The 23824-nt window shown below is 40.5% G+C and overlaps 1 protein-coding gene across 8 annotated transcripts in view; it reads left to right on the forward strand.

Annotated features, from left to right (window-relative positions):
- Positions 1–23824, forward strand: part of DLC1 (DLC1 Rho GTPase activating protein) — a 279555-nt gene that overhangs the window by 233129 nt on the left and 22602 nt on the right. For 7 of the 8 annotated variants that reach the window (XM_033060562.2, XM_033060559.2, XM_033060563.2 and 4 more), the window contains one exon: positions 20700–20771. In XM_033060562.2, the coding sequence (XP_032916453.1) occupies positions 20700–20771 (72 nt within the window). Of the gene's footprint in view, positions 1–7815; positions 7912–20699; positions 20772–23824 lie in introns of those variants that run through there. The other variant, XM_033060567.2, reaches the window with a different exon arrangement.

The raw sequence follows: 23824 nt of genomic DNA on the forward strand, positions 1-23824 counted from the left end.
ATCATTTTAAAGTACAAGTCCAAAAATGATCCAAACCTTGTTAGCACTGCATTCTATAAATAATGTTGTTCATAGCTTTAACTTCCTTTTCTATGAAGAAATAATCAGGTTCTATATCTTAAGGCTTATTATTTTCTAAGACCCCTCCTATGTATTACTGAACCTTCAGTAAAATCAACAGAAACAAAAGACCCATAAAATCCAATGGCAAAAACATTTTAAAAACATCAGAGTATTTGTTCTATGTATGTAACTTTTCAGACACCCACAGAGGGCATCATATTACAGGTGCAGCTGGCCACTTGGTGGTCATGGAAAGTGAAAGGGATTCTTCAGAACTCATCTGATGCTATACAGAAATGTGGAACATTTGCTATAGAATGAAATAAGATAAACTTTGCTGTTATCAATTTCTTGTGTCTAACAGTAACAAGATGCATAGCTCTTGCAAATTACTGTGCAACCACAGGCTTTTTAAAAGATCAACTACAACAGGAAAGAAGCTATTTCAAATACCATGTTTGACTTAAAAAAATAGAAAGCAAGTATAGGGATTACTTTGTTGGTCTAGTGACAGAAGTGTTGCAAAATTTTGTACAATAGCATGGTAATCTCAGTTTATCAGGTGTACTGGGCAAAGAGGTTTAGGTTAAAGCATTCTCCCATTATTGCTATCTGTATTTACATTCTGAAGTTGAATGGGAAAAAATAAATAAATAAAATTTTAAAAAGACATTTCAGAATATGACAAAACCCAGATTTTCTTTACTTTAACAGAAATAATGCTTTTTCATATATACTCAGTCATTATACATAGGAGTTTGGGGTTTTTTAATTCACAATGTAGGTACTCAAAAACTGCTCTGGGCTAAGATTAGATATAAGAGATTTACCTCTCTCAAGAATTAACTAATTTGCCATATGTCTTTGTAAAATGATATGAAGACAAAAGTAAAACCTCAGAAACAAGGAAAGTAAAAAAGGTAGCCCTTCATAATGTGACAGTGTTGAAATATGAAAGCATATTAACCACTTTCCATGTTTCTTTTTCTTGTGGTCATGTAAAAGAATATGAGACTTTGTTTTTAAAACACAAAAGCACCTATTAACATGTCAGTCACTTCTATGCATTGTATCATGTTCACAAATAACATCATGCAATACTTTCACTCTCTAACATACTGGCATAAAAAGAAAAATGCAGCAAGAAGGAGGAGGCAGCATTTTTCGGCTAAACTGACCATCCATTTAGAATTCATAATCCTAAATTTTAAGGTGATGAATGAGCACCCCAATAATTCTGTTACTCCTCCTAATCCTCGTTAGGTCTTGAATCTGTTGGCAAAGTCCAAACAGCCACTTCTTTCTGCCTGATCCCCTCCCCTTGCTATTGCTGGCTCTCATTCAAGTCAGGATCACATTTATCTGAGCAATATACACCTAATAAATCTTCCCCAACTCAGTTTGTTCTTGCTGGCATGACAGCAAGCTTCCCCCTCCACTTCTCTTGTCTTTCCTCAGACATCATTATGGGTGTTGACACTCTAGCAAGTTACTTAAGGTGCTCTTAAATAACAGTCTGCATGTACACATCTCCCAGTAAATGGCAAGGTAATTGCTGCTGTAAGCTGGGTTTCAGTTACAATAAGCAAGAGCATGGGTATGGACAATGAAAGAAGCAGCCACACTAGCAATCTGCAGGAGGATTTTTATTAGATGTAAATAAAAATTATTTCATACAATACTTTCCACAGTACTTCTCAAACACTTTGCAAAAAAACAGCATGTACAATTCTCCCTAATTTATCTCAGGAAAAATGAAATATGAAAAGGGAACTAGATAGACCAAGGCTGTCTGATAAGTTAAAACTAGACTGCAGACAGGTATTTTGGGTCTCAGTCTACTGTGCTGTCAAGAACAGGACCAAGGATTAAGAATCTATTATGACTTACACCAGACCTCGCTTTGCTCACTGGGCTTATTAACATGTGTTTTCCTTCTTCCCTGTCTCTGTAGCTTCACATGACATTAACAATAGCTACTCTCCATGCTGTAGTACCAAGCTAGTACCTCCCCAGGTGAATGCTGATGTGAAATTAGCCATCACCATGTATGTGCTCCAGTTGCCATAGTTATCATGCTTTACTGAGTCATGGGTTCAAAATTATTTCCTGAGTCCTGGAGATTTCCCCAAGGCTAAAACAGCAACAGTCTCTCACATAATGGGTCAATTGGTCCAGGTGGGTGCATGTGCTTATTTCCTCCAGAGGAAACAAGTGTAATGAATATAGAGTTCATTTAGGTAAAAAGCCGTGAATCTCACAAGATGGAAGATGGAATTAAGAAAAAATTTGCTTTTGAAAATAATTTTTCCGATGTTCATATTTTTTTACTCAATATAATTAAAAATATCCCCAATAAAAAAAAAATTTAAAAAGCCCACCCCAAAACCTTGATTTCCTTTCCCTTTACTCCTTTTAACTCCACATGGAAACTACAGTCCCAGCGTCTCATGCTGAAAAGTCTAGTATCTCATGTGTAATATAACAACACAGCTGCTTCATAAACTAACTTTTAACCACTGCTTTGACATGTTTAAGGCATCAGTCTTTCAGTTTTCATCTACTCTAGTGGCCAATTTACATCTTACATCTTGTTTAATGAAAGGTTACTGTTGTCTCTCTGTAAAAGCTGACCTTTTTTCTTCATCAGACTGGAGGTCATGCATGAAAACACAATGAGGTTTAAAGAAATGCATCTTAACATTGGAATGCCTTGGAAACTGGTGGTTTTAAATGTGAAAAGTAAAATCTACTTGCTTTAAAAATGAAGAGTGAAGAGCAGGTTGATTCAGTAGTGGTATAACTGCTGTCACAAGAACACACAGTGAAACAAGAGCACTGTTCTGATAAAAAATTAATTTCCCAGGCAACACAAAGTTGAGCTTTCTTCCCTGCCACCATTTTACACCATCATCAAGTTGCTCATCTTTTGATCATTTTGTAATATATATTTTGAGTAAGAGCATCCTGTCTTCTTCTCACATCTGATTGCAAACTGTGATTTGTAAGAACAGAAGAAGAGAACTTGGGTGAGGCTCAGGCACCAATGTGTCTTTTAAATAACCCAAAAAGAAAGGAGAGAGCTTGGAGATGACTCCTGGTGCCATGGAAATCTGCTGCCACATAGCCACCAAGGCAATTACCACCACTACACCTAGGGATGGTGCTTTGGCCCAGACAACCTTCATTACAGCTTTCTCTAATGCAGGGTAATAGCCAGTCCCCCTTAACTTGCATATCCATTAGGTCTCACTTACACAACCATTTTTACAACATACATGCAGAGGTTTTAATCCTGACAATTTCAGGTACAGACTCCTTCTTGTGAAGCTGTGATGAAGTATGGATGCTGTCTTTATCAGCAATAGTACAGTTATCCTGATTTTTTCTAAATGTAAGGAGGAAGAACTTCTACGTGTCACAAGCCATACACTTATGTTAGATCATCTCTGAGCTCTCACCACAGGTTGGAAATTCTAACTATGATTCTCTAAGCACTTCTTCTAGATAAGGTTTAGTTTACCTACTTTCCCTACTTTCCTGAACATTAAATTAAGTTGGTTATTTTTGCAAAGGTGAATCACCTTTTTTAAGGTGAAAATACAGCTTTTAATTGAAGGGAAGGCTGAGCCATTAACAGTAGAAAATTCTGCAGTCTTTAAAAATAAACCTTCACCTGTGACAGCATCTTAACCACAATATAGGAAAGATACCCTACATCTGCACCAATTTCTATAAACCAATGCTATTTCATGTAAACTAAAGAGTTTATCCTCTCTGTTTAATATGTAACTAAAATAATGATTTTTCTCTCCTCTTTTATTTTCCCTATTTATATTTTATCAAATTCTATCTTCATCAATTTAATTTTATTTTTGGTTTTTATTCTGTTGTGCCTTTATAGAACAGAGTCATTCTGAACTGTTGAACTCACAGTTTGATGTTTGATGGCATCCAAAAATAGGCAAAAGCACAGAGCTCTTACCCCTTGTTTTAAAATATCTGGTTATATGGACCACAAAGAATAGGGTAAGGTTAACTTTCTTTATTGCTTTTACTGTTTAAAAAAAGGGGGTAGACACCCAACTGAATGTTGCCTGGGATCAGCTACAAGAGTCTAATATACATGACAAGCTGGTAACAGTTCTGATAGTGTTCATTTTTGGAGGAAGATTTCTAAAGCAGAGAGCCCATAAATTACACTCTGCAGGGAAGCATCTCTGTTTGTGTAATTTAGTGCATTTACTATATATTTTGTTTAAAAGTATGTTGGATAGATGCTTTCATTTTGTGATGAGTAGGTGAAACCATGTCTTTCCTTCTCTGGAAGCAAGGCACTGTTAGTATCACTTATCTCTGCAAAGCGATAGTGCAAACACTCTTTGTCAAGAGGCCAGAACAATTACAGACTTTTTTAAGTAATTACTTTTAGTAAAGACAAGTGCTAGAAAATTCAGACTTAATTATTTCACTGACAATGGTTGGAACATCAAAGTCCTTTGGACTGTGGAAATACTATATACAAATATACCCCAGTCAAAAAGGAATCTAAGACCAGAACCAGAGGCCTGGAAACTCAGTTTGAAACTGTTCCATAATCTATCATGCTGTTGCTAAGAGGATATTAATACAGCATTTAGAATTGCAGTCATGTGTCTCACAATCCTGTGTTTGTACCAGCAGGTCAGTTGACTAATTGTGAATTGGAACTTCTCTGTGTACTGCACTATGTAGAAGAAAAAGGATGACAGGGGTACAGTTAACCATTAAGGCATTTGGGCCTGGGAGGGAAAGCAGAGGACAATCACGTCCTTATTATTAGATGCCTTCCTGCAAATCACTCCCTTATGCAGTTACAACAGAAGGAGAATTCACCTTTTAAACTGAGTAATTGTGCCTGTCGGGCACCCTTTACAATTACTTTACCATCCAGCAAGAGCTCATTGATTGCATTAAGGATAACAGTACTCCACAGAAACAATTCTCTTAGGCAGGCTACTTCCAAAATCCTGTGTCTCTGTCAGGCAGCTGCCTGCTCTTTGAATAGCCAGAGAGATAAAGAAATAAAAATATTAAAGGCCAAAGCTCTCCTGATTTCACAACACTCTTTAAAGCCGGATGAGTGATTAGGGTGGTTGTAGCCTGTTAAACACCCATGCCTCAGGTGGAATGCTCCTCTGAGCACGTTTTACAGCAAATGTGAGACTGGTGCCTTGCCTCAGCTCCAAAAATATGCCTGCTTAAGCAGCCCTATAGAATTCCAAGTTAAAATACAAGCCCGAGTGACTGTGTGCCTTCAGCAGTTGATAACAAACTACAATCAAAGCCTTTCTCTTTTAGATTACAAGCAATCATCTAATCCAGGTCAGTGATAATCCTCCGGCATTTATTTAGCAATGATCCCAACAGACAGACTGCTCCATCACAAAAGTCACTGTTTCTGACATGGCTGCAGAGACTGAATAAGGGTGAACATTCCTCCTTTACTGTGGAAGCTAAATAGATTTGCAAGTAGAACAGGAGTGCTGAACTAAAGCACAAGTATAGTGTTTCATTGTCAGCATCCTCGTTAAAAAGCATTCATTTGCTATTTAACAAAGTGGTAGAGGGAAGAATGATAACCCTTGATTTAATTACTGAGAGTTTCCCATCTTCTGTGCCTGGGACACATTTGTTAAGTGTTCACCAATCTTATCACTCACTCGTCTCAGAATCCTCAAATGAAACTGACTTCAGATTCTTGATTTGCAGCTGTCACACAAGCCTCTGAATTTGGATTGTACTCCCCTATTGTACAGGTCTTCTCTCATTTTTAGACTTTTTAAATTCCCTTTCACAATGCCAAGTTCTCCCAACCTTTCCCATTTTTTCTGTGAAGTCCATTCTCTCCTCCTTCAAAAGCTTCCTGTGGGTCCTATACAAAAGCTTCCTATACAAAATGAAGGCTTGGTCCAGGAAGCAGCTTAGGCAGTCTGTGTTTACAGGAACAAACCCTGATTTTTACAGAGGGTATTAACTTGACACTTGGTGGTCTCTAGGTTCCAGCATTATTATTGTTGTGATAGAAAAGCCTTTGGGCCAGCATGTTTCCCTACATGCTCTTGGTAATTTTTTTTCCTTCCCCTTCCCTTGCTTTTGAGGATACTTATTGGAGAAATTTCTTCTTCTTTTTCTTTTCTTTTTTTTTTTTTTTCCAACAGCTGGGGCATAGCATATGTCGGTCTTCCCCATGCTAGAGCTTGGAATTAATATTTTATATGCCTGACCTATCTAATAAACATATATCCTGACCTTACAAGAAACATACAAAAATGGAGGTAAATATAACTATGCCAAAAAAGTACATGAGCCAGGTTAGACACAAAGAAATAATTGATTAAGCAGGTAACATATGTAAAGTTAAGCTCAAAGATATAGTGCATTTCCATCCTCTTCTGGGCTATTAAAGCAAATTAATGACCTAGAGCTGTGTAGGGGTTTCCAGAAACAACACTACAATGGCCAACTGGCCACGGTTTGCAGCCTCTAGAAGGGGGAGATGTTTATTCTTCAGGAAATTGCCAGCTCAAGCATCTCATTATGTATACTTTATATCTGTATTCATAGTGCAGAATGACAACTGAAAGTTAGAATAACACCAGTGAGTATAAAATATGATGTTGGCTTGGAGGAAAAGGAACCAATCATAATCTTTCATGGGGTCCAGATATTTTCAGATTTTCACAATACTTTTTCCATGCTTATAGTTTGGCAGATGCTCAAAAGTACCTGTTTTGTGCCATTTCACAGTCCTGAATGTGTCAACCAAGCAACAAGCATCCAAAAAAACTTTGCAAAATTTAAGGGGGAATAAGTGATGTAGGTAGCAACTCCCAGACATAGAGCTATGATGCCAGGCTTTGCTTCAGTATCTCCAAGACTTGCCTATCACTGTGCTGTGGTCCCCATAGGAAAAACGCTTGTTTTCCCTCCAGGTTCAGACTGAGACTTTGACGGTGCTGAAGAATTCTAAAATTTCACAGCACTCTTCAGGCACGCTGTGTGGAGACGGAGGGACTGGCATGCCCTGGCCACTCTGCATGGCTTGTTTGTGGTTGAAGGCTCAGCATCCCCAATGCCTTGGGCTGTTCAGGCTGTTCCAAACCTCTCCAATTTGTAACACCAAGGAGCCAGGATGACTTTTCAGTCTAATCTCTTCTCTGTTTCCCGGGAAAAGTATTGAGAGCTTTGCTTTCGATAAACCTGGCAGTCGCAAGAGCTGACAGCCACTAAAAACCAAAGGAACGAAAGGCACAGATGCCTTTAGGTCGTCTTTGACCGCATTACCTTTGGTTTGTGTAATTCCCCTGGACTGCCCAGACGTGCAGTAGAGAGCGGTGGGTGTGTGTGTGTGCACGTTCGTGTGCGTGTGCGTTGTGTGCGTGTGCACGGGTGTGTGCGTGAGCGTGTGCACGGGTGTGTGAGTGGGTGTGAGCGAGCATGTGAGTGAGCGTGTGCACGAGTGTGTGAATGAGCGTGTGCACGGGTGTGCCTGGGTGTGCGCGGTGTGTCGCCCCGTGTCCCCGCTCTCTCTCGCGGCGGTGCCGTGCCCAGGCAGGGGGGCCGTGCCCAGGCTGGGTGCCCGCGCCCGGGGGTCTCTGCGGGCGCGGCGCGGGCCGGGGGCGGGGCGGCCCCGGGGGCGGGGGCCGTGAGGGGCCGGGCGGGCGCTGCGCTGCTCGGCTGCCGGTGTCACTTGCGAGCCGCCGCCGCCGCGCAGGCAGGCGGGCAGGCAAGCAGGGACGCAGCCAGCCGGCCCCGCAGGCAGCCCCACGGAGCCACCGCGGCCGGCGGAGACCATGATCCTCACACGTAAGTCCGGGGATCCCCGCCCGGCCCGTGCTGGGGGTGGCGGCTGCGCGCCGGGAAGCGCGGGCTCCGCGCATCGGTGGGGGCAGCGCGTGGGGCAGAGGGTCGGGATCCGCTCGCGTTATCCCGCAGCTCCCGGGAAGGGGCGCTGGCAGGGGCGGCTGTCCTGTCGCGCGGTGCGGTGCGTCCCCAGCCGCGGGTCCCGGCCCCGCCGCCCGCCCGTGTGCGCGGTGGGAAGCGCCGTCGGGGCGGCAGCCCCAGGTGAGACGGGAGCGCTGCGCAGCCCGGGATCGCCGCTGTGTCAGCCCGGGATCGCCGCTGCGTCTGGGAAGCGCGGCCGAAAGGGTTAACACGCGGGGGTACCGCGGGCGCGGAGCGCCGCTCAGGGATGCGGCCGCTCGCTGAAGATCGCCGTGGCGCATCTTTCTCTCTTTTTTGCTGTTTTTTGTTTTGGTTTGTTTGTTTGGTGGTTTTTTGTGGTTTTTTTTTTTTTGGTTGTTGTTGTTTTTTAGTTCATTGTGGGGTTTTTCTCCCGTTGCCTTTTTTCCCCCTCTTAATTTTCGTCTCTCTCTATTTTGGGTGGTTTGTTTTTTGTTTTTTGGTGGTTTTTTTTTTTTTTCTTTTCTTTTCTGGGAGCCCTTGCGAGACGGGAACCGTCGAGTTCCTTTTGAAGTTTTCCGTAATTAGCCCGATGGCCCCAGGAGCCCAGTGGCTCCCCCCGTGCGGCGGTGGCCAGCCCTGATGTCACCCCCGGCAGCTTTGATCCCGGTGGAGGAGCAGCACCTCCTGCCAGACGGGCTCACCCCTACCCCCCTCTTCCTTTTTCCCTTCCCGAGGAAAACAGAAAGCCGATGCCGTTTTCCAGTCGGTCAGTTTTACGTCCCGGTTCACCCTCCCTTTCTTTACAAACCACTGCGATGACTTAGTTCCACCAAAACTGTGAAGTTGTTGAGCGATGTGTTGCCACGAACCTAATGAGCTCTGTTGCCAGTCAAGGCACTTACTTTTGCTACAACAGATTTCTTTCGGGTTTTTTGTCCCCTCATATTCTCTTCGGGAAAATTTGAAGAAATAACTACGTTTGAACAATGTATTTAACTAAGTCAGAAGGTTTTGCCTGATGTGTCATAGTACTTAACGCACCTGATTTGTAAGACTGAAGAATGCAATTTTATCTTATACACATCTTATAGATGTTCTTAATTTTTTTTACAGGAGTAAATGTGATCTGTTTGAATTGCCCTGCCCTGATCAAGAAATTCCTAACAGCAGTTTAGTAACAATTCCTCTGAGTCAGGTTATGCTTTAAGGCTGTTTTGTAGTGAATTTAGGGAAGATAATACGCAGATTTGTTATGAGCCTCTAAGTATGAATCTGTCAACAGCTCAGTGCCAGACTGATTCAGCATCTGTCTGGCAAGCAGGCCACTGCTGGCTGACAGCACATGGAGTTGGTATTAGGTGTGTCTGTTGATTCCACAGCTGTAGCCTGCTATCGTGTATCTATCAGGTATTATTACTCCTGTGCTCTAGGCATCCTGCTCTGCATCTCCAGAAGAAGCAACAAAAACAAAAAGAAAAAGGCTGGGATGGCCAGTAAGTGGGATGGATGTCTCTCAAATCAATGGGTTTGGGTTGCTACTTCAGTTTGCTGATGGGGTCATAATTAGGACTGAGATTCTTTGATTATAGAATATAGTATATGCAAGAGAAGATGTAGACATTGTTTTGACAAGATTTCTTTCACCTACAAGTTCATAGAAATCAGAGTATTTGGAGCTTCCTTTTGAGGCCTCTAGGACTTCTTGATCCCATCTTCTTTTAAAATAGCTTGGGTTTTTAATTGATACTTTTTTAATCAAAGGAAGTGCTGATGCATTGTTTTAAACACGGCAATGCCTAAACTTCCTACGAGTCATAAAATGTCATTTCTAAGTGGTTGGTAGCTAACAGCAAGAACATATCTGGTGGTTTTATTTGGTTTTATTTCTCAGAAGTATAGATTCAGTCTAAGATTTTTAATTCTTGAGTCAGTGTCTTCCCAGCCACTTCTGCAGCTGCCCTTGCTGGGCCAGAGAGGAAGACTGATGGAAATTCACAAGTGCCCAGTGTATTTTGCCTCTGGTAGGGGGTGAAAAAAAGGTACTGTAGTTATACACATGCACTAATCTTGAATGTTTATATTAAGATTCCTAGAAAAAGGAGATGAGGTGGCTTGGTTTTACTTTTCTGGTCCTTCTGATACATTACATTCTAGGTAGTGGTTTGTTTGAGGCATGCAAATTTATGAGTTCTGCAAATATTTAGAGATGCAGTTTGCACTATAAAATCGGGGATTTTTTCTAGGCAGGATACCACACTATGTTATGTTTGTGCTTCTTGAGAGATCCAGAGATCCAGACTTCTCTTCCCAATTCTCCTCTGATGGGAGTTGTGCTACTGGCTCGAGCATAAACACAATGCACCCTCGGCTGCTTAAAAGGAGACAGAGGAAGAGAACTCATGTGCTTAACAGGATGGTCCTGTACTGTAAACAAGCACTTTTCATGCTTAACTATCCTTCTAGTGACAGGAAGAAGGAAATGAGGCTATGCAAAAGGACCCTGACACATTTTAGACAATGCCAGACCCACCCTAGCATTCATACAGTATGGCCAGAAGACTTGGGGAAATAAAAATAACTTCAGATGTTTCCCCTTCCTTCTTGTGCATTTTATAGAAATACAGCAATCAGATGATATGCAGTTCACAGACATTTTGCTGGTTTAATCTCCACTAAATAAGGAAATGATGCCCTGTATAATTTATACATATTCTTTGGGTATCATATTATTCCGCTTACAGTTTGAATCTCAGTGTTTCAAGGTGAATTACAAAATTCTGTATTCTCTACAGTAATGTAGTGAGTGTAGATATACAGTAATTTTGATAATTTCAGCAATTCCAGGCATATTTCTTGCTTGTACCTAAGCAATCAGTAATTCTGCATGGTGCAGGGTATCAGGATTGTCTTGCATGTTTTTTGATTTCCAAAGTTTCTTGCCAAGTTTTTCCTTTTTTTTCATTTTTCTCATCTACTTTCCCTCCTCCTGTTTGAAGGAAAAAACAAATTCTGTCTTCAAGGATGAGTGATTCTCATGAAAGAGGTATAGGATTGGACTGTGATTGTAACTTTTTGGTTCTTCTTACACTTACTCTGCCATTCTTGCTGACAGTGCTACCCAATTCCCACTCAGCCTATCTTTGAAATCCATAGATCTACCAGTACAGTATACCATTGGCAGAACTGGCAGAATCAAAAGAGGGTTGAGAATTACTTAACCAGCTAGCTGTAATTCACTGAGTTTCATTATCTGAAAGTTACAGGTAATGCCACAGACCATTTGGAACTACTCTGATGCATTTAGAAGAGCATGACAAGCATTTTTATTTCTAAGGATGAATATTCTTTCAAATATTGTCTAGTATTTGTTTCTCTTGGGATGGACTATAGTAGGTGAGACGGATAAGGAAAAAAATTTATCTGGCCTCTCTCCTAATAAAGACACAATAGGATGGCTCAGTTCTTGTGGGGCATTTTTTAAAAGTCTAAAACGGTGCAGAGTTCTGTAGACTTCGGTTTAAATATATGTATTTTACAGTTGTCTAAATCTTTCTATTCAAATGCAGTAGTCTGTACTAAGAATGATTCCCAAGGAGATGCATGAAGGACATTTGCTGAAGCCAGTGGTGGATACAGTTTGACCTTCCCAGACCTGTTCTTATAATGTACTGTTTCAGGATTAACAAAAATACATGCCCTTCCCCCCCTCCCCCGCATTTTTGCATTTTGGGGATGTTCTCTCTGTGACCATGTGGACCTATAGAATTGGATGCTCTGCTGGCCACCCTTCCCTCTGTTCTCCATGAGTTCTAAGAACAGATTTCCTGTGCATATAAGATGCAAGAAACTTTTCAGTGTAAAGCTTCATGATCTGTTTTAACTTTTCTTCTTCTCCCATCCATACAAAATGTGACCATTAGATCTTGTACTGAGAGAAGCATTTTCAAGCATCAGTATCACAGACAATACTGTAACTGTCTCTAATATCTGAAAAGAGGATGTTCATAGTAATATTTGCTTTGGAAAAATCCATGTTTACGTCTTTAATTCTGCATCATGGAAGAAGGCATTTGTGATGCAATTAGCTTTGTGCTGGGCTGTTCACTGTCACTGGTATTTTGTATCTAGTGTTGTATCATCCACAAGGATGTAGTTTGGGACTGGATCATCAATGAGGTTGACTGTAAATGGTTATGATGTAAAGATAGTCATTCTGCCATACAGTTCTTCCTACATGTGTTTTAAGGTTGAGGCTTAACAAGCTCAAAGAAGTAACTCTCCAGAAAATTTATTTTCTTTTGTATGAACCATTGTACTAGTTCAGATCAGTTTGTACGGCATTATTTCCTAGATCTGAACACATTTTGCCCACATTTTGTGCCTTTTTTAGATGAAGTATCTGTTGTGCTGGGCTTACTCTGGAGTTGAATGAGCCTTTGAGCTGAGCTTTGCACACTGTGTGTGAGCATGCATACCACGACATACAGGGGACAATTGGAGGATGCTCATGCTGGGCTTGAGAGTAGCAATGGTTAATGATTGCCCTTCAATATGTTCTCAAAGGTCATGCTAACCAAGTAATTTCTGGGAGAAGAGAAGGTTAAAGTCATCTTCTATTTCCCACTCTTTGGAGGAGGGTTTATTTCTCACTCTGGAATCTGTCAACATGACCTCCATCAGAGGATTTCACTAACTGCTTTCTCTGCCCCAAATAATCCTCCTCCAAGACCACCCTGTGTTAAGCAGGCCAGATAAATAACCCACGTGCCCAATTATTTCTTGAGGGTTTTTTAAGTCTCTTGACATCTTGTTCCTCTTCATCTGTGAACCTTCTTGAAAACAAGATGGGAGAAGACCATCTTTAATCTAAAAAGAGTTGTTATTTGACAGGAAAACTGCCACACCAGTCATAGTTTTCTGATCAAACAAACTTAGTTTTTATCCTCAGATCACATAGTTTTTAAATTTATTTCCTAATTCTCCTGTATATGTTCAAAATGAAGGGGAAAAAAACCAAAACAAAACAAAAAACCAAAACCCAAAACATCAACCAAACAAAACAAAAACCTATTTAGGAATAAATTATTAACTTGCCGTGTAAACCAGCAGTTGTGATGATTCTTTTGTGTCCCAGAACATGCTTTCCAAAGTCTTCAACAAGTTAGGAAGTAATGCAGCTAACTTGGGGCAGCTAGAAGCATATTTAACAGTGTGAGTATTTGCAATCTGTTATAGAGTGTGTAGGGAAAGGACTTGACAGACACATGGGGAATATCCTTCATTTCAGTAGCCCTTTATTAGATCCCAAAATGATGTTGATTTGGTGTTTTTTGGAGTCAATCAGTTGTGCTTGGTCCTCTTGACAGAGGGAAAAACATCTTGCCAGCCAGGGCGTGCTCTAGAGGTAGTGGTTGTGCCCTCTCTGACCTCCTGCCATCAGGCACTGTCCTTCCTTGTACTCTGATGTAAACCTGGGTTTCTCCCCATGCTAAAAATAGTGAAACTGACCCCATTTATTCCTGCAAAAGTTTTGTTGGGTTTTGGAGACCCACGGATCCACACTGGAAAAGTCCTAGTTAAGTCCTCTGAAATTTATGGAGGCTCCCATTGATTTTAACAAGTGTTGGCTCAATCTCTAAACGTTTGAAATATTTTCAAAAAATGTTGTTTCTCTTTTTATGTTTTGAGCTGAAAAAGTTCTGAAGTGATTTTGATGTGCTGAAGACTGTGAAAAGTCTGAAGACTGTGAAGTCTAATAATTAAATTTTGGTCCACAAAAGCAGTTTTGTGCTTGCTGTGCTAGCTAGAGTATTAGCGAGGAATTGAAAGTACTCTATTCTGTAATTTCATATGGTTGGGAAGGAGGGAAAGTACATACAGCCAATATATACCTCTGTACATATTTTGGAAACCAGTCACATTTACATTTTTTAAATTTTATTTTTATTTTTATTTAGCTTTCATCAATAAGGAAATAAACAAACCTAAATCCCTTCAGTGGAAGTAAGCCATTTGCTTTTTTCAAAAGTTCTGCTGACCAAAAAAAAAAGGGTGTTCAAGCTTCCTGCTTTTTTTTTTTCAGAGAAAACATCAATATATGATCTTAAACATCTGTTTCCTTACTTCTTCATCTGTTCCCACACAAATTCCAAACATACTCTGTTTCTTCTCCCAGTGTCCTGTGGTTTATACATAACATCAACTGCATAGTTACTGTCTTGCTTCAAGGCTCTGTAACTTGAAAAAGCCAGCCAGTCCCCATGTTTAACCCAAAGCCAGCAGGAGACAACACAAAGAGAGCATTTTTTTTAGTCGTCATCATATAGTTGTGGAACATCTGAGTAACACTCATCACTGTTTCTAAGGGTTTTATTACTAGAAATCAGTATATTTATTTGGTATCATATATGGTTTCCCTCAGGAATTTGTGAGTTCCCCTCTCCCCATCCCTCTGAAAGTTTTTAATAAGAGGTATTTTCCTACAATTGCACATGCATTAATTAAATTGACTGGCTTAAATTGATTGCTGAGGCAGGCAGCAGTAAGTGGAGGTCACAGCGTGTATCGTTTGACTGTAGAAGGTAAATTGAAGCACAGTGAAATACAGGAGCACATCAAAAAAGGCAGCTGCAATTGCAAAATGTAACTTGTACTTTGAAGGTGAAAGGAGAAAAGTTACTCTCTTGGGAAGGTTGTTAGCTTTCACTTCAAAACGTGCAAGCTCATAATGAGTTCAAAAGCTGTGTTTCGTGTTCTCTTGATCTCACTGGTTCTTCTAGAAATGCATCCTTCGTGGACTGAATGTGTCAGACTGTTATTCTAGAACAGTTGTATAAGATTAGATTGTTCTCTTAGAAGTAGAAGAAATCCCAAGTGTGTTAGAAATTTGGCAAGAGCTTTTAATGGGATTTTCAGAATGCTGTAGTTTTTAGGGGTTGAACATTTATTGACAAACTTCCCAAGTTTGTGTTTGAGAGCATTATCCTTGTAAAACGCTGTTCTTCACTAATTATATTTTTGCTTTCTTTAATCCTTGCTATGTGCTGCTTTCTTGAAAGGTGTGGAGCACTAAGTTAATGATACTGCCTAAGGAATATTTAACAATATGAGTTTGATGAAAAACAGATTTATGAGAAGGAATTTAATTATTTTCAAGCAACAGTCGCATATCTTCAAAGTGAAAACTATCTGAGGCCATGGACACATAGCAGGCTTACTCTTAGGAAGTCAGTCATACTGTCCCAGCTTTAAAGGGCTGCAGGTGTATGACATTACACAGAACTGATTTATCATTTTTAATGCCTGGGCTGCTCATTTGTAGACAGCTGCCACAGTGCAGTTATTTCCCCAGTTTGTCTCAGATTTCACATCTGTGTTCATGTGTCTATAGACTGAGTGGTTGGATAGTGTGATCAAGTCTAATGTTGGGACCACAAGCACATGTCAGGGATGCAAGTCAAGCACTAGGAAAAAATGATTGCTTGTACTTGGGCAGTGGAATTCTATCCAAAGAAGAGTATTTCTCACATATACCACAGCTAGTGTTAAAAATAAAAATGATCCTGAATGATCTCACGTTTCTTAATAGCTCAAAAGAGTGTTTTTGAGTTGAAATTTTGCAAAGCACCATTAGTTTCAGAGAGGCATGACATGCGGGGAGAGGTAATTTCTGATACAGACAGAAAAAGAGCATCCCAGCTGTTTGCAGCCATTAAAATGGACCATCAGTCCTGGATGAGGAAGAATCCTTTGTGCTCTGTATGCTCCATGTGCTCCTATGTGCCTTAGTAAATATGCAGATAGTTTATGGAGTTTTAGGCATTAAAGTAAGAGATAGTGTGTTCATCTCCAGCTTTCATGAAAATCTAGAATCATTCTCTGCACTGTATGGGAGAGCGTCTCCCACAAACTAATTCAGGAAGATGATGTTGTATTCAATTTCTACAAGTTTTTTTTTTCTCTTCTGAAAGAAAAGTCAAATAATGTATTTAAACTAGAATAACTTACTTAAAAATTGAGACCAAGATGAAATTAAGAAGCTCAAAAAACCTCAGTTATGTATGACATTGAAGTGAACCTTAAGAAGTGAAGCCCATTTTTTTCTGAAATTTGATTTTGACAGTGCTGATTTTACCAGTCCCACTACAGATTTTTACAAGCTGCTCTCTTAACGGAGCCAAAAGGTGAGATGAGTAGAACTGAGGTGTGGAGGTGCTAATATGATTGTAAAGGTGTCTGAGCTGAGGCAAGAGGAAACCATCTGCTTCGAAAAACTGTTCATAAGATGTTTAGCACGTAGGTGAAAATTGAGTCAATGCATGACTGTACAAAGATACTTCTGCTTTGCACCTTGTGCTGAAGACCCTGAAAGAGTTAGTGTTTAAACTGCATGTTATTTCATGGAAACAAAAAAGAATACTAAAAGTAAATGTTGTTGCTGTCTTAACTGGACTGCTATGATTATTTTTTTGTGAAAGAACGTTATTGCAGCATCACTGTGTTTTTTCTTTTCTATGAGAGAAAAAGCATCATTAAACAAGTTCTCCCTTCTGCAACTGCAGTTTCAAACAAGGTGTTAATTGAGATATTTTTACTCTGAAGGTCTAAACTTGCAAACTTACAAGGCCAGGAACCAAGATTAACCAAAGTTTAACAAAAAAAGGAAGTCAGACTTTCCCATTTTAATTTACTACTCTGGGGAAGAACTGAGTTCTCCTAATCCCTCTGGAGGAGGGTAAATAAGGACTGATGGTTCCCAACCATACACAAAAGGAACTCCTAACCTTGATTTGAGCATGGAGGACTGCTTTGTAAAACAGACTAACAAATAAAGCTGTTTCCAATAAAAATTTCCTGTTTCCTTTTTAACACATTTGCGTCTTGTTTGCTTACACGACACCGAGAATAAAGGCTTCATTGTACTTCTTTTGGGGTTTTTGGGGATTTGGGTGGGGGTTTTTAATTTGTTTTGTTTTACTTTCTAAGAGGCTTTTTGGGATTTTTGGTTTTGGGGTTTTTTTGTTGGGTTTTTTTTTGTTGTTTGTTTGGTTGGTTGGTTTTTTGTATCGAGACATTTAGAAATAATAGCACAATTTCTTTCTTGCCAGTGGTTTTTTGTACAAGAACCTCCTGCTGCTGGGGGAGGGCACAGGATGCATGTCTGAAAAGCTGCACATACATTTCTTGCTTGGAATGTATACTGAATGGTAGTTTATTGTAAAGGTTTTAACTGGCAAGGATGTTTGATTTGGAAAGGAAATGGCACTGCAGGGATGGAGTGGGAAGGAGGGAGTAAGACCAGTCCTTAGCCTGCAGCAGCTTATCAGTTCAGCTGCCAGGGGTTCATCAGAAATTGCTTTGCAAATTGTGGCTGAAGTAGGACTTTCCTAAAATAGGTTGGAAAGCAGTGTAGAGTTCCTCTGCAAGTTTCCTCTCCTCCCTGTGGCTATCAGCTGGCCCCAACCAAGCAAATGCTGTGCTTGACAGTGAGTTCCTAGCTCAGATAATCATCTGTAACCTAGGTCCCCTGGGATAATGAACAAAGGCTGTTGAATGCTCTGTCCCTTCTAAATGTTTATAGAAGTAGTTAGAAGTCTGATTTTGGAAGACCTGTTCTTTCTTTTGTCTCTTTTTATCTTTATTGCCATTGATCAGGATGACAAGGCCTTGCATATAAGTATTCTCATGTTCACTTGGATATCAAACTGGCAGCTAACAAACCAAGAGTCCCAGGGCTAATGCTGCTGAGCTGGAAGCTGGAATTTGGAAATTGTGGGAGTGAGCTTCTACCTCTAGGGTAGTTTAAATGATTTGGCCAGAACCTCAGGTTTAACCAGTGTGTTTTATTCTCAAACGCAGATTCCAGTTAAGCTGCGATAATGAACTTTTTCCTAGACAAGCTCTCAAGTGTTTAAATTTCTATCTCTTATTGTGAGGAAGCTTGTTCAGTGTACCCAGCTTTCTGTGCAGCTTATTCAGTGTACCTTGGGCTGATTCTCCCTCTAACTATATTTTGATCTGCCTGAATTTCACACACATACACAGTTTTGTTTGTACTCTGGCTCATCAGTAGCCAACAAGGTTGAGATAGGGAAGATGGGTTAAAAAACTACCTTTCCCTTTGGTCACACCACACAGGACTATAGTCTAGGAGGAATCCTGAGTTTGGCCAACTGGAGTTGAACAAAAGGAGCTACTCTTTTAGGTCCTACCTCCACTCTGTCACCAGTACCTGTCATGTCTCTCTCTTACCCATACTTTTCATGGGTGGAGATGACATGGAGAGAGCCTGGCCTCAGGGCACTCCCTCCCCCTTGCTCAGGATAGTACTCCAAACCCTTCACCCTTTCAAGGGTTTGCAACAGGACTTGCAACTTGCCCAATGAAAGTGGGGCAAATATGGCTTTTAAACACTTAGCACTGTCTTATACCCAACTCTAGGCATTTACATTGCCTAATCGATGGACAGGTGCACTTGTGTTTCATTGTTCTCTTCAATTCTTGTGGAGAGATAGGAAAAACTCAGGCGTTTCATTGCCTAAACTTCTTGGGGAATTCACAAAGGTATTTTGAAAGCAAATATGCTCTGAAAATTCCAAAAGCACATGACAGCTGGGTGCCCATAAAATACAACTTTCACATAACTGGCATATATATTTGCAGAAAAGATACACAAAGCTTCTATAGACGATGGTGAAAAAAGTCTAGTGAATGCATATTCATAATTTTCTAGCTCTTGAAATAATGTACAGGTCATACACCTAGGGTGCTCAGTAAAGGACCTGTGAACAAATATTTAAACACATTGAAGAGTGCCTGTAGTAGCAAGGAATCTGACACTTTTCTTAATTGCACTGCAAGCATCTCCTTGCATTTTTTGGCAAATGCTTATTATCTAGGATAATTTTTTCCCCTGATTTTAAATCAAGTAAAATTCTCATTCAATCCAGACACTTCTGCAGAATGTGACCTATAAGATACTGCATTTTATTGTAAGTATTCTTAAAAATTAGTTGCAGATTTTTTGCTTTCCTACTTTAATTGCTTCCAAAGTATTAATCTATTGTCTTGTTTGTTCTTGCTTTAGCCATACAAGTTTCAAATACATCTTAGATTTTTTTCTTCTTTATTAAATTTCCCACGTATTTCCTCAGCATACTGAAACTGAAATACTACTTTAAGCAAAACTTTGTAATCGTTTGCAATTGGAATTGAAGAATGCCTTTTCTTAATCAGTAGCTAAGTCAATATGTCTGTACGTGCTTGTTCTCATGTGGTCCCATAACCCAAAGGTGAAGCAAACACAAGTTGCACAAATGCCTGCTTGTCTTGACTTCAACAGGAGTGGATTTTTGGGTGTTTATTTATCTGGAATGTTGTGTTTTGACTCACCTTAACTCCTTGGTTTGGATATGCGTCTTAGCAAAGTAGTCTGGCAAAGCGCAAATATTTTAACGCTATTGTAGCAATTTGGAAAATGGGAGTGTTGCCATAATTTTGGAGACGCTAGAATGTGCCTGTCGTTTCATCCAATTTTGTGTACCTGTGTCTCACTGGGAATATTTCATAGCGTGACAAAATCTTGTGATATTTTACTTACATTGTGTTTGGCTTTTCAATGCCCTGTATGCAGTAACCTGTATTTGGAGCAATTCTGAGCAGGCCCCTTTGTGCATGGTTTCTGCAGCAGGTAGCCACAGTGTCCTTTCCAAGTAGGCGGCAAAATTGTGTTCTGATTTGTGCATAATGCAGCTTTTGTTTCCTGGTCCGTCAGGAACAGTAAATATAATCAAAGCCAGACAAACTTTAATAGTTTCTGATTTCTCATTGTTTGATCAGTTCTAAGCAGGGAGTTAAATTCCCAGTAGCACTTTATTGAGTTTTTTGAAGAACATAATTAGCCCAATCCATTTCTTCAACATTTGGAGAATACTCTAAGTACCTTTTATATTTTATAGGATAGCATGTTCTTTATCTCTACTTGTATTAAGTAACAAATAGATGTATATGTAATTTATTCACAGACTAATATTCCTTTCTTTCAGTGTAACATACATGTGTGTGAATAATTTCATTCTGTGGCATGCTGTTTTGGGCAGCGTGAGGGAAACCTTCCTGTAAAACACCAAGTAACTCATAAATACCTTGTAGACTTCCAATGAAACTAGGTTCTTGTTGGGTAGTAAATACGTGCTTGAATGAGCTTCAGTACAGTGTGTCAGTTGTTCTTGGGCTTGAGTCTGTCAGTACTATCTACAAGGTGTTAAAGTGCACAGTAATGCGAGCTCTGCAAGGAATTTCTGTCAAGACAAAGTAGTTGTGCCAAGAGGACCATAAGATTTGCTGAACAAACACTGTTCATGTTGATTGCAGATTGTTTTTTCTAGTGTTAACAAATACTGCACAGGATAATCCTTAACTGCTACAGTTTTCATTTGTGCCTGTTTCTCTTACTACTAAAATGAGGAGCTTTTGATAAACAGCAGCTGAGTGTTAGTGACTTTCCAGAATCTAAGATGTTTGATAGTGAGAAGAAAAGCAAACGGGGATAAGCAAACATGTGTCTCAGTTCAAAGTTTCTGGAAACCTTTGTGCTAATTTTGCAGTGGGGATAGTAGAAGTGGTGGAGAAGAAGTTTTTTTCTCTGAAGATTGCTAATCAGAAGGTGATTTGTTTCTGTCCTCTTTCAGAAATCGAGGCCAAGGAAGCTTGTGACTGGCTGCGGGCTGCTGGCTTCCCGCAGTATGCGCAGCTTTATGAAGGTAGGCACCTGGACTCAATCCTCCCCCAGCAACCTTTGGACAATGAGTTGTAGTATTCACCAATAAATGAGATTCAGGGACACCACTGAAGTTCCAGTATATAAGATGATTTTTAGGGACTGGGCTGCTCTCTGCTACGCACCACGCACAAAGATGTACCAGACCCAATGGGACTCTGAAGCACACAGGAATCTTGAATTTGTTTCAGGTTTCTGTTTTAGTCTGAATCTTGCAAACATCACCATAGAACAAATGTAAAGTTAGTACTGTTGTACGTTCCCTCTGGTTAAAACAGAAAGGAACCTAGTCAGCTACTGCTACAAGCCCAGTCTTGGAGAAATACAAAAGCAGTGTAGAGTTCCACTGCCCAATGTTCTTCTAACAGGAGCAGTAGTAGGAAATTCTGCATATGCATGGGTATATCTATATGCCTCATGATTCCCAAGTCCTGTGTCTTTTTCCAGAATGGTTTGGGTTGGAGTTAGACACAGGCTTACTATGAAGGGAAGAAGATCATAGAAGCTGTCATTGTGCAGATGCTCCTCAGAGGAGTGACTGCCTCCTGCAGTCACTTGTCCTTGATGAATTCATTTTGTGTGACTGCTTTTACAAGGTTTTGCTCAATTAAAACTGTTTTCTTCACTGCCTCTCCAACCGACTAGAAGCCTGTGGGTTTGGCATACAGCTCTTACACTCTGATGCATATAGAAGTCTGTTTTAAAGTGGGACATCTTTTTTATATATCTATATTATTGTTCATAATTTTCCCCCACACCACTTAAAATTACTTTCATTGTTGAAATTACTATGCACTCTTAACTGCCTCTTCATTTTTATGAAGAAAACTCCAGCAGCTGCTTGTAAGGAGTATAGAAAGTTCATTATTTACAGTGAATAACTGCTGAAAATTACAGTAAATGCTGAGCTGACCTTGAAAAATGATCTTGTTTAGCTTTGATTTGCAGCTGCATTGGCAATATGAGATGATAATAGCACTTTCAAAAGCTGCACTTGGCAAAACTTTTGTTTGCCTGTTCAGAAATCAAATTTCCTTTTATTTTTACTTTTTTTCTTTCCTTCTTTTTTTTCTGTGCTAAAAGAGATGCCAAGATTTTCTTGGGATATGGAGCTGGAACTGTACTTTCAGTCTTTGTTACAACTGAGACAAAACTCTCAGCTGAATATGTGGGTTTGTGGGTTTCTTATAATGCTGAGTGTTAAATCCCCTAATAAATTACAGTAATGTCACGATTATAAGCCACACCATTTTGACTAAAATTTTGCTCCAAACCCAGAAGTGTGGCTTACCTTCAGGAACGGCCAATATATGAAAAATTTTGGAAATTTCCCAACCCGGAAGTCCGAGCCCGCAGCAGCCCCGAGCCGAGCCGGAGCCCGCCCGGCCCTGGGTGACAGTGGGGCAGTGGCAGCACAGCGGCAGCACTGCCCGGCCCCGGGGGGCGTGGCGGCGGCAGCGGCTGGGGGCGCCGCACCCCCGCTTCCCAGCGGCACCGGCCGGGCACGCCCCTCTCCCACTTCCCAGCGGCACCGGCTGGGCATGCCACTCTCCCTTTTCCCCACGGCAGCGGCGAGTGGGGCTGGGGCCGCTCCCCGAGCAGGGCTGAGCCAGTAAATCCCACTATCCCACGATTCTGTTACTAATTGGCAACTTTGTGAAAATTGCACACGGATCCTCGCTGCGAATGAAAGTGCGGTTTATAATCCGGTGCGGCTTACGTATGGACAAAGAACGAAATGTTGCCGACACCCGGAGCTGTGGCTTTTAATCAGGTGCGGCTTGTAATCGTGAAATTACTGTACTTGCATTCAGAAAACATGTCCTACCTGTGTTACCATTGCCCTACCTAGAGTTTCTAAACTTACATGAAGTTTCTATTGTACCAGCATGTCCTGTCTAACATCAAAAGGACAGAGGTGAGAGAGAAGCAGTGAGAGCAAGGCCAGCCATACCTATTGAAAGGACAGCTGTCCTTTCTGAAAAACACTATACCATTGTCCTTTGAAAGTCCCTCTGGCTGCAGCAACAGCAAAGATGCAACAACTAATTAATCTAGCAATAGCATAAATTAAATATTTTAAAAATGGTGTTTTTCAGACTATCAACTTCTTTCAAGTTACCTCTCTCGCTTAAGATCTCACGCATTCTCTTTAGACATTCTAAGATACAACTCTCCTAGTGGAAAAAATTACATCAGCACTGCTGAAAAATACATGTTGAATGTGCTCACCCTCTTTACTTGCACTTTCTGCTTAAAATAGTGAAGGGGAGACCTGTGAATCAATTAGGTATAATACAAGAGTTCTGAGCAGACACATATATGGAGCATTCCCATGCAGTGTACATTTAATATGGAAGATTAATCAGTGAACCTTTGCCGGTTGCTTTGCTAAAAATGCAGTTTTCTGTAGAAAATTTTCTAGCATTTTACAGAATATGTCATAATTTGTATTCCTGAGGCAATTGTAGGAGCAGTGCATACCCCGTCCCTGCAAGTGTTCAAGGCCAGGTTGGATAGGTCTTAGAGAAACCTGGTCTAGTGGAAGGTGTCCCTATCCATAGCAGGGGACTTGGAACTAGACAAAATTTAAGGTCCTTCCAACCCAAACCATTTTATGATGCTATGAAAATGAGGGCATTTAATAATTCATTAATTCATAGAATTCATTTTCTGTTAGTATAAAAAATACCTTTCTAGAAATTAATATCAGTCAATTATTTTCCTAATTTCAGTTCATTCTTCCTAGTCTACAGAAATTTTAAAAATCATAGATAATTACTTGGATCAGGAAAATTGTGTGCAACTGCAGCAGTCTGTTCACAGATTGACCTTGTATTCCTGTATGCTCTGAAGAACCAGCAGCTTTGGGTGGGAGTTTTAGCTGTGCAAGGAATGCCAGATCAGGACCTGTATGACAGTCAGGAATCTGTGGAGTACAGTAAATAATGTATATATGTGTTTGCTGCTTCAGAGCTGTAGTAAATTTTCAGCTCTCTGCCAACATTGTTTCCTCCCCCTCACTCTCCCAGTTGT

Source organism: Catharus ustulatus, chromosome 5, assembly GCF_009819885.2.
Source record: "Catharus ustulatus isolate bCatUst1 chromosome 5, bCatUst1.pri.v2, whole genome shotgun sequence".
Lineage (NCBI taxonomy): Eukaryota > Metazoa > Chordata > Aves > Passeriformes > Turdidae > Catharus > Catharus ustulatus.